This window comes from Harpia harpyja, chromosome 14, assembly GCF_026419915.1.
Source record: "Harpia harpyja isolate bHarHar1 chromosome 14, bHarHar1 primary haplotype, whole genome shotgun sequence".
Classification (NCBI taxonomy): domain Eukaryota; kingdom Metazoa; phylum Chordata; class Aves; order Accipitriformes; family Accipitridae; genus Harpia; species Harpia harpyja.
This window is the reverse complement of record NC_068953.1, coordinates 8,315,230-8,331,085: the sequence shown is the minus strand read 5'-3', so window position 1 is coordinate 8,331,085 and position 15,856 is coordinate 8,315,230. Positions and strand designations below refer to the sequence as shown.

The 15,856-nt window shown below is 44.7% G+C and overlaps 2 protein-coding genes across 4 annotated transcripts in view; one reads left to right on the top strand and one right to left on the bottom strand.

Moving 5' to 3' along the window:
• The window catches only part of RECQL5 (RecQ like helicase 5), a 39,694-nt gene extending 27,655 nt beyond the window's left edge, over window positions 1–12,039 (top strand). For all 3 annotated transcript variants that reach the window (XM_052809115.1, XM_052809112.1, XM_052809113.1), the window contains 12 exons: window positions 2,868–3,095; window positions 4,582–4,681; window positions 5,188–5,224; window positions 6,009–6,067; window positions 6,213–6,286; window positions 6,772–6,865; window positions 7,338–7,478; window positions 7,952–8,625; window positions 8,842–8,920; window positions 9,819–10,070; window positions 10,599–10,671; window positions 10,775–12,039. In XM_052809115.1, the coding sequence (XP_052665075.1) occupies window positions 2,868–3,095; window positions 4,582–4,681; window positions 5,188–5,224; window positions 6,009–6,067; window positions 6,213–6,286; window positions 6,772–6,865; window positions 7,338–7,478; window positions 7,952–8,625; window positions 8,842–8,920; window positions 9,819–10,070; window positions 10,599–10,671; window positions 10,775–10,896 (1,933 nt within the window). In that variant the 3' untranslated portion in view covers window positions 10,897–12,039. The remainder of the gene's footprint in view (window positions 1–2,867; window positions 3,096–4,581; window positions 4,682–5,187; window positions 5,225–6,008; window positions 6,068–6,212; window positions 6,287–6,771; window positions 6,866–7,337; window positions 7,479–7,951; window positions 8,626–8,841; window positions 8,921–9,818; window positions 10,071–10,598; window positions 10,672–10,774) is intronic.
• Window positions 12,040–12,970: 931 nt separating this feature from the next.
• The window catches only part of MYO15B (myosin XVB), a 42,827-nt gene continuing 39,941 nt past the window's right edge, over window positions 12,971–15,856 (bottom strand). The window contains exons 60-63 of the mRNA XM_052808911.1: window positions 15,422–15,555; window positions 14,805–14,938; window positions 14,213–14,353; window positions 12,971–13,942 (exon numbers count right to left, since the gene is read on the bottom strand). Coding sequence (XP_052664871.1) covers window positions 13,883–13,942; window positions 14,213–14,353; window positions 14,805–14,938; window positions 15,422–15,555 — 469 coding nt within the window. The 3' untranslated portion in view covers window positions 12,971–13,882. The remainder of the gene's footprint in view (window positions 13,943–14,212; window positions 14,354–14,804; window positions 14,939–15,421; window positions 15,556–15,856) is intronic.

Here is a 15,856-nt window from a genome sequence, read left to right as displayed (position 1 = left end):
TTATGGTATATTTTGGGAGAGGCAAAGCTTCTCTTGGGATATGTGACTTTGCTGCTTCTCTGACTGTCCATCTGCTTCTACTAATTGCAGGAATAGGGCTCCTGTTTTACCTGCTGTACAAAAGCAAAGAGTACCAAAAGGAGGCATGGTGCAGGCAGCAGTGTGGTCAGTTTAGCACTTTCCTGAAGTGTATTGCCACAGACAAAAACACGTTAATAAATTTGATTGTTATTTGCTCCTCATCCTATCCCATGATGTCAAATCAGGGTAGGATGTCTCAAATGAAATAATGATTTTGTTTAGACATTTTAAAGATCAATGGTCAGCTCATACATACTCCTGTTGAAGGGTGAGGGAGGCAAATAATACAGTTGCATATTTAAAAGATGAAATAATTTTAGGATATGTATAATAATACAAACTACCATTAATTTATGTAAATCGGCTCTCCATCTTGTAGGTATTAGTCAGGTGCTCGGGTGACTCAGGAAGTTTTCCCACCACATGTTAATGCATAACCCCAACTGTGTTTCAGGACCTCTTGTGTTCAGTTAAGCATTAATCCAGTGGTTACACCCAAAATCCCTATTGGTAACTCTGGTTTTGGCCTTTTGACTTTCATTATAGGACTGCAATCTTATTTCTGTAACTGAATTTCCGTTATGACCCAACTTATGAGCACTGTTGGCTAAAGTGGGGCTGTGGTCCCGATTTGGGTAATTCTGCAGGAAGATGCAGTTACAGGAGGCTGGATGGAAAGGGCTTGGCTGTACAAGCCTGATGGGTTAGAAACTAGAAGTCTAAATTCCAGTGACTTCAGAGCAGATCTCTGCTTCCACCAAAGCCCTCCCTTGGGGCATCTCTTTTGTTTGTATTAAGGGACAGAGGTGTGTGTGGTTGTCCCTCCCCAGCATAAGCCTGGTGAGTAGGCTGTAGGGAGTGAGGAGAGGGGCTTGACCATTACTGTATGCCTGGGTTAACTCTAATACAGATCAGTGCGTGTGAAAGAAAGAGACACGGACTAATGAGAATGCCTGCCTGTTTTCTTTTGGGGAAACAAAAAGCTGACTTGCAGCTTGCTGACATTTCTATAGTCACGTTGCATTGGCAGGACAGACAGCACCAGTAGTTCTTTTGGAAAGGCAGGACAAGGGGATCGAATGTGTTGTCCCCATCCCGGTCCCCCCATGTGAAAGGAGCTCTTTGAGTGCAAGACGAGAGTGAGTCAGTGCAGCTCTGCAGGGGGATATAAAGCCAGCTTTGTAGTAGCCCTCTCTAGGCTTTCAGTGCCCTAGACCATGCGGTGCAACATCACGCTGTTGCAGCCCTCCTTACCTGAGCAGGGCCAGGTCCTTCGCGCTTCAGCACACACATTTCTTTTGCTGTGGCGACAGTAGTCTGTAACCTGCTGCTTTGCTGCTTCACTCGCTCTTCTGCTTGGTAAATTAACCTCCCAGGCCGTGGGAATGAGTGAGCCAGCTACTGCTGTAGACCTTTGCAGGGTTTGTGATGCTTTGGTAGACATACAGTTATGTTCCCCCCAGACACACACATGCACGCACACAAGTTAAGCAAACTGTGTTTGGTAGATCTCTCGCAAGTTCAGACATGCCTTAAAGGGTTTATAATAAGAATAAATGAAGTGCTCACTCTCTTACTTTTCCCCTCTCTGACCCACTTTTTGCAGATAAAGTTGGTAAGCCAACTAGGGCGCTCCTTGGTAGAGAAGCAAAATCTCCACTTTGTTCCTCCTTGCAGTGAAATAATTCTCTTCTAAAATAACTTTTGTTGCTGCTTGGCTGCAGGATTTGATCTCTAAATGCCTGATGAAGTGTTTCTGTGTATCTGGTATCAGCATTTTGATTAAGAGACAACTGGCCACCTCTGCTGTGAAACCCAGGTTTTAAAAAGCTCCTCTAAATTCTGCCTGCTTTCTTAAAAAAAAAAAAAAAAAAAAAAGAAGAAAAAAGTAACCACCTGGTTCTTCTTTCTCTAGCAAAATCAGTGTCTTTGCTGGTTTAAGTTAGGGAGTGTTCTAGAAGAGAAATTACTTCCTGCCTGTATTGCTAATGAGCATATCTTTGTCACTAAACTCTTTTTTACATATCCAAAAGCACTGATGTCTGCCAGAAATCTTTTAAAGTTTCCTGGAAGAATCTAATCATCTTCACATGGCTAGTTTGCTAAGACTGGTAGAACTGGTTGTGCAATACTGTATGAGCAAATGGACTGGTTTTCATGGATGTAGGACTCTACCCAAACTTTGGCTGCTGATCTAAAGCATGTGTTAGCAGATCGAGACCCGGGCTGTATTATCTGAATAGGGCTCCCCTGTGACCTCAGTCTGGACTGTATTTCTGTGACTTAATTTACATTCTTGTTTCTTCAAATGTAGATTTCTTCACCTTCAAACCACAAACAATAAAATTAGAAGCTCTCCAATGTGAAATATATAGACATACTCTGAACTCTGAGGTGTAGGGATCAACAGGACCTCTTTACATATTTATCCTAGAGCCATTCTGATTGGACATTGAATATATTTGGCCAATGGTGCTGAATTAATAACTGCATATTTCATCCACCTTGCCTTTTGCAGATCTCAAAGATCTGAAAGTATTTGGCAGAAGAGATTGACACCACTGTTTGTTTTGCATGTGGGGAAGTGGAGGCAGAGAGACCTTAATCAAGGTGCCAGGAACAGAACCCTAGTTCTGCTCCAGGGCTTAATCGCTGTGATTCCTGCTGGAATAGGCATTCCCTGCAAAAAAAGACTCAAGTCTTTATCAAAAGACACCTTGCATTTGGAGGGTGGAGTTCTTGCCAATAAAAATAATTACCAGATCATTTTCCCTTTTGTTTTCTAGATGTCGCCATGCTGCCATAGCAAAGTACTTTGGCGATGTCACCCCACCTTGTAACAAGTGCTGTGATTACTGCAAGAACCCAGGGGCAGTGAAAAGACAACTGGAGTCACTGGAGCGCTGCAGCAACAGCTGGAGCAAAACCTGCATTGGGCCCACAGGTTCCTCCTGGGATAGCTATGACCCAGAGCTGTACGAAGGCGGAAGGAGAGGTTGCAGAGGTTTTAGCAGGTCTGTACTTGGTAGCTCAAACTCAGTTCATAGGGGCTATCAGAGAAGAAAGCATCTCCCAGCTGCAGGCCCAGCCACTCCTATTTACAGCACATGTTTCTGTGTGGTGGTATTTTCCTGTAACTTCCTGGCAGCAGGAGCTGGAATTTCATTTTCCACACACTTTGGCAGCCTTGATCACATTCACGTCCCAGAGAGCCAAAAGCCGTTTTGACTGACCTAAGAATTGCCCTTCAGAATGTAATTGGTTCAAGAAACTAGCCTGAAATTTTTTGAAAGTGGTAAGTGGGCTCAGCCCGTTCACAGTCACAAGAATCAAAAATGTTTAAACTGAGACCGACATGACGACAAAGTATGACATGGCCCAGAGTTCATTCCTGACTTAATATGGCTGTCTGTGGGCCAGCAGGCTGGGGGCCACTGACAGGACTTAAGTCATCACTGAGGATGTAATGGAATGCCAGTGTCAGCTTCTTCTGCGGATTGCTAAATTTTAGTGTTTCCTTATCAGGCTGACAGCAAAATGAAGATGTGCAGTGGGAAACATGATTAATTCTGTAAAATGCTTGGCAGTATGGAGATGACAACTTCTCTTCCTCCTTGTTCTCTGGCTGAGTTGCGGTGATTGTGCAGCTCTCTCAGGATGCAAGTTTTGCTGCCTGCACTGCCTGTGAAGCTCTGCCAGGATGCACAGCGCTGTCAGCTGGCCTAGCCTTCTGCTTTACCTTAAACAGCTTGAGACTGGTAGCTTTGTTCTTCAGGCAAGTCCAGCTGAGTCAGAGGAAACTGGTATACTTGTGACCTAAGCCCATGTTTGATCTCAGGACCTGAGAAGACACGGCCAATGCTGTTGTACAGCACAGTGTTTGCCACTTGATTTATTGAATGTCTCCATGACTTGATTGTAGCTTTGCCTTGGAAGTTGTAATAGTCAACAGCCTTAAAGCTCTGATTTGTGATACCTGTAAGTTTTGGCTGTGACAGCTGTGGAAGGGAGTAAACTGTTGGGCTACATCTGGTGAGAATCAGCTGCTGCATTTCAGTGTATTAGTGATGGAGATTTCATTTAATACAACAGTCTGTGAACAACTGAGGCTGAGGAATGGATGCTTTGCCCTTTCTGCCATCTCTGCTCCAAGGGCAGTAGTGACTGACAGACGTGGTACATGACACAATGCAGTGACTCCTCAACCCCATGGGAGAATCTGGCAGAGCTTCTGAAACGCAGCCCTCCATTCTCAGAGCAGTAGTTATGTGCTACTAGTTCATGCCACTGCTTACTAGTTCATGCGATTCACAAATCCATTAACTGCTGTCCAGGTTGAGGGATGGTAGTGAAACTAAAAGCTAAGAGTTGTTCAGAAGGGATGTGAAATACATCATCTTTTGTAAATACTGGGATGACCTAGGCTTTCCAAAGCCTGTCCCCCAGTCAATGCTGCAGCTACAGAAATGTTTGTTCCTCTTGTTTTCCTGCCTTATCCAGGTATGACGAAGAAAGCAGTGGGAATGGAGATGAAGCCAATGAAGAGAATCGGAAACGGGAGTGGAACAACTTCTACAAAAAGCAGATGAGTCTGCGCAAAGTGAGTTGGTATCCCTTTGTAAGAGATTCACAGATTGTTTGCTGTGAGCTTGTCCTACAGACATAAAGGCTTTCTGGCACTAATGAAAGTAAATTATTGCATCTTGCTGTCGCTTGTTCTGTTTTTTTACTTTTTGTACCTCTGCTTTCACTATGTTCTCCATATTCTGGGTCAGTCCTATAATACAAAGAAATGCAGCTTACTCATGTACTGACTTCTCTCCAGTGCTAATCAAGAGGATCCTGTTGTCTTTAATACCTCTGATATTAGTAAAAACAGATTTCCCCATTCAGCTTCTCTTGCATATTCCTATAGCAAAGGTGAACTTTTGGCTTTGATTTTCATTCTTTGTCTTCTTTCTCCCATTTTGGTGCCTTTTCAGTACCTTTGTAACTTCAGCATTAATTTTCCCTGGAGCAGGGGTATAAAATGTGTCTTTTGTGCTTCTAGACCTGCATGTGTGTTGCAGGAATGGAAATGTTTGACTGATCTTTGTTTTCTTCCAGGGCAAAGAAACAGAAAAGGATGATTTTGTTCCTCCAAGTAAATATCTTCTTTGATTTATAGTGGTTTTCTTTGGGAGAAGAAAGTCTTGTGTTTTGCAGCTGTGTGTAATTTGTATAGCATCAACACTGGAGGTATCAATCCCTAGGCACAGAGGTTAGGCTTTTGGCTGTGAAAGCTTGGCTGGAGGAGATGGATCAGGGCTTAGCTTTGGTTGGGGTGAAGGTATGGAATGCATCTTTCTGAACAGCTTTTCCAAATAAGCAAGAGAGAATGAAAACTCTGTCTAACCTGGCTTTGTAGGCTATTTCTGCAGTGGTTATGCAGCAGTGTTCAACTGGGCTATAAGGAAACTGCTGAAAAATTTTGCCATTTGTAACCGTGCTACTTGAGGCCCTGTCTAGCAACACAGTTCTTACACTATTGTAAAAGAATACCTGGTAGTTCATGTTACTCTATTCAGCCTCTTTTTTTTTTTTGGTTGGTATTGTGGGGAGTGGAAAAGAGTTGAGTTTCCTAAGAGCTGTGATTCCTTGAAAAAGGGTTTCCTGAGATGGGGAGGTTTTGGAAAGCTGTTAGTCATAAACTAGCAAAGTAGACGTTCTCATACAGGGAGAAAAATCTCACTTTGGCTTCTGCCTACTCTTTTGGTGTTTGTAGCTTCTCCAGGTAAAAAGGGTGACCTGTAGTGGTCTTTGGGGTAACTGTGCAGGGAGGAACGTGCCAAGCAGTACTGGACTGGCACCCTCCTGACAGTTGAGATGTTCTCCATCAGCCCTAGCCCTGCTATGACGCCTTTTCCAAATTGCCTCTTCTGTGGTAGGTGCAGACTGTCCCTTGAAGGATGCCTTCAGCAGGAGAATCTCTAAGCTCACAGTGAAGGTAAGAAAGGCTGGTTAATGTTGTCTTGTTGACTTGCAAAGAACAACAAAGATTCTGCTTGCCCTGTTCTTACTCCTTCAGGGATGGAAGTCCAAGGGGCACTATAACTTCTGTAGAGCATGTCTGAGTATCCCATGTTTCCTAGGGACGGGAACACTGCTTGAAGATGCTGGAAGAAGCTTTGAGCACCAATCAAAAGGTTCCAGCAGGAGGAAAAGGGTATGAGATGAGAGAAAAGGGGTAGCATATTGAGTCCCTTAACACAGGGCCTACCCTTCGCTGAGCACCATTACTACTCTCAGGGAGTGCCTTTTTAAGTTATTTGGTCCAAGGATGTAGTTTCACTTAACAGCATCCTTCTTGTAGTGATGTTCAGGATCAGATAGGAGGACTCTTATGTCTGATTCTGCTAAATCAGCTCGATCCTAGGAGTCGCAATTCTTCCCTGACCCACAGGATGGGGATAGTGTACTTCTCAAACTGAGAAACTGGACAAGAGGACTTTGATTTAAAACTGTTTTCACCACCCTTTCCATTCTCCAGCAACTCACTCTGCATCCCTTAGGACTTAATTGGAAGTTATCACTTATTCTTGCACCAGAGGGAGTGAATTTTGTTCTTTCTGGGAGATGCTTAAGCATTAGTGTTCCCTTTGCAGATAGAGAAGTATGTCTTGCCAGAAATCACCCCAGCCTGTGTTACAGGTCAGACCCTCATGCCTGTGCTGTGGAGCTGGAGTATGAAGCTTTCCGAACCAGTAAAATGGCTAACTCATACAAGGCAACTGTGCTAAAGAAGGTAGGGCCATATGTCTGCTGTTGTTCCCTTGAAGATGGTGTGGCCTCAGCTCGAGGGGAAATAGGGTAGAGTTTGTGTCAGAAAGATGAAGGAGCAGCTCTGCTTTGCCTTGGATGTCTTCTAAATCTTTCTTCTTGATTTTGTTTCCATGAGGGCCCAGAATCACGTTGGTTTCACATCTTTGTTGGCTTTACAGGCTCTGGAAACCTACGTACCAGCACAAGCTTATCCAGATGTCTTCTAGGTCTAGCGATAAAGGGAACATGGAGTTCCTCAGACTGTTGCTGACCATAGAGAAGCCTTGGTTTAGGTTAGCTGGTTGCCATAAGTCTCTCTGAAGATGTTTCTGTTCTTGAGATAGGTGTCTCTTCAGGGGAGACATTTGTTTTGCCACTATGGCTTTTAGTATGCACAAAGGTGGGAATGCATAAAGATTTCTGGCCACTAGAGAATATTTCTGTTCTCTTTTCAGGTAGCAGAAATCAACAAAGCCTCAAAACAAGGAGAGTTGTTCTCAGTCTTTGGGTCTGGAACTGGTGGCAGCAGCAGCTTGGAAACAAAATCTGGGTCTCCAGCAGAAGCAGACTTCCTCCCTGCATGCCAGGTTTACTCGGTGAGTGAGTACAGATGGGATAGACAAGGAGGCAATGGTGTGCTTTGTCTATCTGCTTTTTTATATTTTTATTTTAAGTCCTTTCTGTGGCCATAGCTGTATATTTCTATTGTAATTGTTTTCCCTGTTTGTCCTTTGTTTTTGGAGTGAGATCAACTAGTCATGCTGGTTCCTATTAGTGAATATAATCTATGTGCAGGCCATACATTAAGTAAGCTTTCTTCATCTTGCTCTAACCAAGGATGCCGTCTGTTTCCTTACTGCAGGCCTATGACTTTAACCTAATCCATTTCCCTGATGTCTCAGTTGATGAATGTGATGATAAGTCAGTTTTAGAGCCTTCTGCAGCTTACGGCTGTACACACTAGTGCATAGTATACAGAAACTTAGCTCCTTTCAGGGTTCTGCACATGCTGTCAGGGCTTCCCTAATGCTCTCATATCCAAAATTCCTTCTTCTCCCTTTCTCCCTAGTTCAAACCCAAGCGTGTGGGAGCAGGATTTCCAAAGAAATCCAGCTTGTTTCACACAGCTTCAGAACTGCTGAAGATCCAGGAGGAGAGCGATGTAAAGTCTGTCAAAAAAGAAGTAGATTGTCCAAATGGGCAAGACAACAGCAGCTGCAGTCTGGAACTGGACACCAGAAACACTGTTCTCCAGAAGAAAGAAATAGGAACAAAAGCAATGTCTGAGAGTGCTGGGGTAGAAGTACTCCTTCCTGAAAAGAAGGGAGAGCAACCCAGTCCAGACACAAAAGCTGCCCTTTGGGAGAGCCCTACTAAGAAGTCCAAACCTAGCAAGAAGCAGCAAAAACTCGCAGAAGCAGCTAAAAAAGAATCACAGGATATTTCCAAATTCTTCTCCCTCCCCAAAGGTGGGTCTAAAGCCAAAAGTTGCAGCTCAGCAAAAGAAGATGGCTGTTCTGCAAGCACACTACCTCAGGTTTCTTCTCAAAGCATGTGTCAAGAGAAGCCAATACCTCAGGAAAACAAAGGTGTCTCTGGAGAAGATGTGACTGGACAGTCCCAGGCAGAGAAAGAAGAACTGGAAGAGGCAGAAATAACACAGACTGAGAGAGAGGAGGATTTTAAGACCCAGCAGGCTTCTGAATCTGAACTCCTTCAGGAAGAAATTGATGTAACATCCAGGTAAAATCTCTACCTCTCTGCTCCCTGTGTTGCCCTGCAGAGCTGCGGAGCTCTACCAGCCTTGTCCTGGAAACTGGGAATCTGTATTAGATCTCTAGGCTGGTGAGGGAGACTCTTGCTTTACCATGGAGGGTCTCATGTCCACTGACAGTGAATGCAGTAATATCTTCACTGTGGAATGATTAAAATTGGCCTTCTCTCCACTCTTCCTGCTAGCGTTGCTGAAAATGTCACAGAAACTGAGCTAACGGTTGTTGGGGAAGGTGAGAGTGGGAAGCGACCAGGATCAGAGGAGGTAAGACTTTAGTGGATGCTGATTTCCTTTATATTTTTGCTGTTCATCTTGTTCTAAGTTTCTCTCTGGAAGTGATGCTCCCGGTCTGAACTCCACCTGATAGTGTTATTTATCTGGGGAGGGCCCAGCTGCAATTGCAGCAGAGAGGAGAATCATAGTTGCATTGCACTCCTGGTGTCCCCCTGCCGCCCACTGGGCCAGTGCCAGCAACTCAGACTGCAGTGGAAAGCTTCCTCTCCACTCTGCTGTTTCCTCTTCTCTGCAACCCATGTGACTGTACCCTTGCTGATGACTTGCCTGGAATCTCTCCACCCCCTCTAGATCTGTAACTAACTATAATTAGCAAGCTGCTTTCTCGAGTTGAGGGAACAACCACAGGCCAATGACACACAGGACCACTCAGAAGCGAACCATGCTCACAGCCTTCCTTGCCATTCAGTCTCTGGTTCTGCATTTGGCATCCGAGACTGCCTGGTAGCTGTCTCTACTGAACAGTGCAGTCTTCTCCTTGCTCTTTCAAATTGAACAGGAGTGTGGCACTCCTGAAGTGGTTGATTCTTCCTGAGGGGTGTATTCTCAGCAGACATCCTGGGAAATCTTTTCCTGTCAGTTTTTCCTGTATAGGACAGGGTCTAGCAATTAGCTGCCCTAATAAGAGCACAGGGTAATTCTAAATGTGGTAGTGTTAAAGGGTTTTTCTTAAAGTCCCTTTGTGTGGCAAACAGTGTATTATGTCTGCGCAGCACAATGGGTTACATAGATTCCTGCATAGTATTCACTATAGGGAGAGCCTACAGGATGCTGCAAAGATTCGTGTTCTCAGAAGGAAGTGGCTGCTTGGAAGTGTAATGCTGCCACAGGAATTGGTGGTTTTGGTTTTCTTCTGTCCCATCTCTAGGATATGGAAAGTCCCGCAATAAAGCGGCTACGGACAGTGGCAAAATCTTCTATTCTGTCCCTGCCAGAAAGCAAAAGTGTTGGTCCAACAAAGAAGAAGGTGACTTTTGATCCAAACTTATCACAGTGTGATAAAGAAGGAACCAGCAAGACTGTACAGCCAGTGACCAAAGGCATGTCCCTCAAAGAGACAGCAGACATCGTTGTCAAATATTTGACACCATTCTACAAGGGTGGCAGATTTGCTTCCAAGGTAGGGTACAACTCAAGACCCTCTTTAGCAGAAGGAGACTGCACCTCCCTAGTGAGCTGGGGCTTTAAGAAGGGGAAGATGATCTGGTTACCACATTTCACTTCCAGGTCACATCTTGGTATGTGCTGTTTTAGTGACTCTAGGTGCAACAACTCAGCTCTCCCAAGAAAGGGTTTGTGTGTGTTTTAGAGTGGTATCATGTTGGTTTTATGCTTGTTTGTGATTGTTCATATTTTCACACTAAACTCTGGCACGTTTTTAAGAACTCACACCTGTGAGGTGGCAACAGATTAGGTTCAATTCTGGTGTAGTTTACTTGATGTGTTCTGCAAGGCAGGATGTGTGTGCATGTGCTTCTCCAGCACTGCAGGGTCAGGTGCATTTGCAGGTTTGCAACACTCCTGTAGTCTAAATCTGTGAATAGTTTGTGCTACAGCCAGCCTGTGCTAAGGGCAAGACGAATGTGGAAACAGTCTGGTGATGTAACCAATGTCTGCTTTCTGTGCTTTATCTTCCCCAATTCTGCAGGATCTGTTTAAGGGCTTTGCTCGGCACCTGTCTCACTTACTGACTGAAGAGCAGAACCCTGCGCGCAAGACTGGTGAGTTGATAGCTGGGGAGAGCACCAAGAATCTTGGGTTCTTTTGATGCTAAATGGATTGATGTCTTTAGAGGGGGTAGATGTCTTAAGTATCATCTCAAAGGTGGTACTTCCTCTCTTGCAGTGAAGGAGGAAGCACAGAGACTCATCAAGGAGTTTTTCAAAACAAGGGTCAGGTGTGAGAGTGAGACAGACTGGCAGGAGCTGCAGAGCTCAGAGAGATGATCCTTGCATCATGTTGGCTGTCTTCCTTCCTCCAGCAGTGGGACCAGGGTATCCTGAAGAACTCAGCCATGGAGGGTTTCATGAAACCGTAGAAGTGAGCTTTCTTTTTCCACTGCATTTTTGCTCACTTCTGACCTTAGTGACATGCACTTCCAGGAAACGAGTTTCTGGGAACTTATGGAGAGTTTCTCCAATAACTAGGGCACTCAAGCCCTCTAATACCTCTTGCCAAGAGGTGTGAAGTCTGCATCTGCTGTGTAGTTTAGGGGCTGCTGCCTCAGATGTTCTGCAGTGTCTCCAACCTCTACTCCCTGCAGCAATCTGGGAAGGGCTCAGACTTTCCAGTGGGGACTCTGCTTTGGGATTGCATCTCGCTTCCTAGATAGCTCCTCCCCTTGCTCCCCCATCTCTTAGTTCTTATTTCAATGTTACCAGTAGAAGCCTTATGCTACAAGTTCACATGCTTTGCTCAGGGCTGCCAATGATGAACTTGATGGTTACGTTCCTGGATGGAACGTTTTCCCTTGAAGGACAAGAGGGGAGTGTTTTGTTTTTACCATGCAAGCAATGCCTACTTTCTGAAGGTGGAGAAACTTGGATTCTTTTTCTTTTAATCTAAACTTTTTTTTTTTACTTTGTCTAGTTCTGTCTGCCCTTTAACTTAAGCAGTGATGCTCTTTCAGTATTAACCTCTCCAATAGTGGCATCAAGGTTGCCAACACTTTTCCAGCATTTGCTTGTAACCCCTAAAGCCATATTTGCTCCCTGTGCCTCACCCACAGTCTGCAATACAGAGGGCAATGTTGCTGTTACAACTGGTTAAGGTACTGCTGTGGCCCTCAAATTCACACTGTGGTGCCTCTGCTGCTATATTTGTATAAGGACCTGAACCTTAGGGTATCAGTGGGCTTGAAATAACCTGATTCCCTGGCACAAGTCCTTTCTGTTGGGTTTTTGTTGGGTTCTGCCTTTTTTCCATGCCTACAGAGGCTGGTGGCCTCCGGCACTAGCGCTGCTAGAGGAATCTGCAGCCTGAGAGGCCATCAAACAGGCTTTTGGATCACTGTACTCAACAAATGTATTTTTTTTTAAATGTACTGAAATGTATGTGCGGAACTGACAATAAAACAATGTTATAGCTGCTGTGGACTCTTCCTGGAAGCTTTTTCTTACCACTCAGTCATACAGACTGGTCTAAGATACTTTTAAAACTCCAACACTATGAACATAGACATGAAAGCTCATTTCTTATCTGAACAGACAGCTAATAAATGCAAGCCCAGGATGGGATGGATGGGAAACATGTGCCAGCAGACACCTCCAACCCTTTATAGCTGCAGGACTTCTCCAGCTAGAACCAGAAGGAGAACCTGGAAATGTTTAACTCAAAAGTCACTTTCGCCTTCAGCTTGCTCTGCTCACTGGAGGACAAAGGGCTTTACAGGAAGCTTTTTACACAACAAGTACTTTTCAGCTGTTGCCTGCTGGCTTCTATTTTACCTTCCCATTAAAAATCCTGTTTCATCAGCCACTTAAGTGGGGTTACTATCTCTCCAGAGTTGAGCGCTTATAGAGTTCAGCTGCTGCCTGGGTGAACTTCTCAGAAATGCTTTGTTTATCTTGTAAATCTGTGAGCAGATTTGTGTGACAAAAAGTGCTTTATCAGAGTGTGGGGCATTTCTAACCAGATGAGTTGTGCTTCTATGTAAGGCAGCAAAAGCTCAAAGAGAAGGGGAATAAGGATAAGTTAATCTTTAGATATTTTTTCTCTTCCTTTCTTTCATGTTGCTGTGGTGCTTTGCCTAGCCTTGCAGTAGCACTTCTGAAGGGGAAGGGTGGAACATGCTTCAGCTAAGACCTCACAGGCCACAGCAAGCAGCAGTCAAAGGGAAGTTCCTGACAGGGAAGATGCTGTAGTTACTGCTAGCATCAGCTCTCTAGCAAGAAGCTAGCTGTGCGTTATGGCTTGCATTGAGCACCGTCAGCTCTATCCCCTTCCTAGCCAACAGTGACAACCTTTTCCTCAGGCTTTGCCAGTCACCTGCAGGTCAATCTTCCCATGTTAGATGTAAACCAGTATCTGTTATGTCATAGTTTCAAAACATCTCTATGTGATTATTTTATTGCAATCTCCTAAAGTGCAGATACTTTTCAGTTCAGTAGGATAGCTGTAGCAATAAAAATAAGTTAAGCATTTTTGTACAACCCAGGACACTCTGCTGTAATACAAATTCCATTTGAATACATTTTCTTCATGGGTATGGAGCCATCATTTAAATATGACAGCTGCATGGACATGACTGACTTCTTTATAGTAGAGGGAAACATATGCATATAATTATGTCAGGAAGAAATTAATTAACAGTAAACTTTCTTACCATTGCAGCTCAATCTGTGCCCCAGCATATGTGTTAATTATATATTAACACTGATCTGCTTTGCAATTGAGATGCTTTCTACACGCTCCTGCTTCACAAATCCTGCTATATGGCCTCTTGCATATCAATACAGAGAAAAAGCTGGCCTATGGAAAACACCAGCAGTCAGCGCAGTCATTTCATAGCCTCAGCTGTGCATTGTGATACACAAATCTCTAGCAAGCATCAGTCTTTTCTCATGTTAATTAGTTAAAGGAGTCCCACACTACATAGCTTGAAGGCAATTGCTTGCATCTGTTCAGCTGCTCTGTGCTGGAACAGGCTATGAAAAAGCAATGGTGTGGAAAGGGTGTCTTGTGCTTTGTTTAGCCACTGCATACATCACTTCAAGGAAGAGTACTTGGGGACTGAATGGCAGGTCACAGGGGAAGAGATTATGGTCCAGTCCATCAACAAACACTGTGGCGGCAGTCTTAGAAAGTAGCTGTCTGAGGTCATGGATGTCTTTTGGAAAAGTCCTCTCCAGAAGACAGGGCAGGAAGCACTGAACAAGCTTGAAGAAAAGAAAACAGTGCTGTTTTGGTTGGTCATTCTCCTCCTCTTAGGCTCTAGTGGTGCAACTCTGTTTTATCCAGGATGACAACAATCGTGTGATACATTTCTTTAGCCTGTCAAAACACAAATCAGTATCAGTCATTCTCTGCCCCAGAAATGGCTGCTTCTCATAATTAAATATTCCCATAAATCACTTTCCATAATTAAATATCAGGTACGTGCTGGGACAAAGCTGCGCTTTGTGGCCTGGGAAATGCAGTGCCCCCATCCACCTCTGGGACAGAAAAGAGCAGTAGTACCAACTCTTAGCAGAGGCTCAGCTGGGCAGTGGAGGGCAATTTCTGAATTGCCAGGAGGAAGCTGTAGGTCCAGGCTGATCTCACCTGTGACAGTTCAATCCACATAGTCTTGGGGTTGGCAGCTGAGCCATAGTTCAGTTCTATGCCAGGAAGCCCACCATCAGAGACAGGCCGCAGGGTTCGCATCTTCTGCAGCTCTTTCAATGGAATGACGCAGGAGACCGCCTGTGTAAGGAGAAAAGCCACAAAACACTCTCTGGTGCAGTCCTTACAAATAAAACCATCCGATTCTCACCAAGGAGGATCCACCTCAAGAGCTTATTGAAAGCTGAGACAAGGACTGGGGTACAGGGCAGTGTGTACAGAATACAGGGCAGGCTCCTGCTGACAGCATGTCCCTAGAACTCTCTCAAGATTGGGACAAACAGGAATGTGACCTACACTTAGTTTTACTGTGGACTGTGCTTATTAGCATGGTCACTGCACTTACAAAAGAGCACATGACAGTACTAACTGTTCTACCACTCTTGTCACTTACTTTGGGCTAGGGCTGTTGTTAGAGTGGCTGTGATGCAGGTAAATACAGTCTCTTCCTGCGCAAGTTCTTCTAAAAGTCAGAGTTAACGTCTGACAGACATCAGGGCTCTGGACTCTAGGGAGGAATTGTCTGGCATACCTGGGTGGTGCCATCCACCACAATGATCTCCTCTTTATTCACACCAAAGAAACAGGGCACAGGGATTGTGTCATCACTGACTCTCTCTACAAAGTAGGTGTTGTAGCCAAAGAAAGGCAGTTTCATCACATGCTCTGTAAGAAAGCAAAAGGTGGCTTTCAGGCAGCAGCTTCTAGCTAGCAATCTACTGCACCAACCTAAGATGGTCAAAAGCTGCAAGCATTCCCAAGCTTTTCTATATTGAAAAGTAAGATTGACAACTTCTCCTTCCCTCCCAGGCAGCTGATACTCAATTCTCAGCAGCCTGAATGGATGTCCCATTCTTTTCCAACCAGAAAACAGCTGTGCAGCCAGAGTATCAATTAAAACACAACTTGTACAGAGCTCTGAATATCTACTGTAGACTTCTACAAAAGAGGTAGAACTTCTACCATGATCACCACGCTTGGGAACAAGTGCCAATCTGCAGGAGGAGGCTGTCAGGGAGTTCTATGTCATGGCCCATTCCAGGCTCTAAGGACCCTTGCCAACCTCACGAACTGTCTCAAAAGTGCCTTCAGAGCAGCTTCCATCATGCTCAGGACAGACGACTCAAGCAGATCTGGATGTGTCCTCACCTATGAACTCGATTTTTGCATCCACTGGCTGGAGGGGCTGCCTGGTTCTCAGCAGCATGTCAACATGGTTCTGCAGAGCCTGGGGTCTGATGGAGGACTGCAGGGTCTGTGGTGTGTACTCCTTCAGCTCTTCCCTGTGCCAACAAGCAGATACTAATTCACCCCCTGCCCAGCTAAAATCAAAAGATCAACCAGGGGAATTAAGAGGAAGGAGGGGATGTGGCAACAATTTTCAATTGCATGGCTGGGGGCAAGGGTGGAGGGAGAGGGGAAGAGACAACATGTCGTATCTGAATTGGGTAATGTGGAAGGAAACATCAGAGACAGTGAGACCACCATTTTCCACAGAGAAGGCAGCTGTGCACCACTGAGTAGTGAACTCAGAGAAATCCCTCCTTTCTGGAGACAACAGGAGCTCTTCAAGCAAGGACTGTA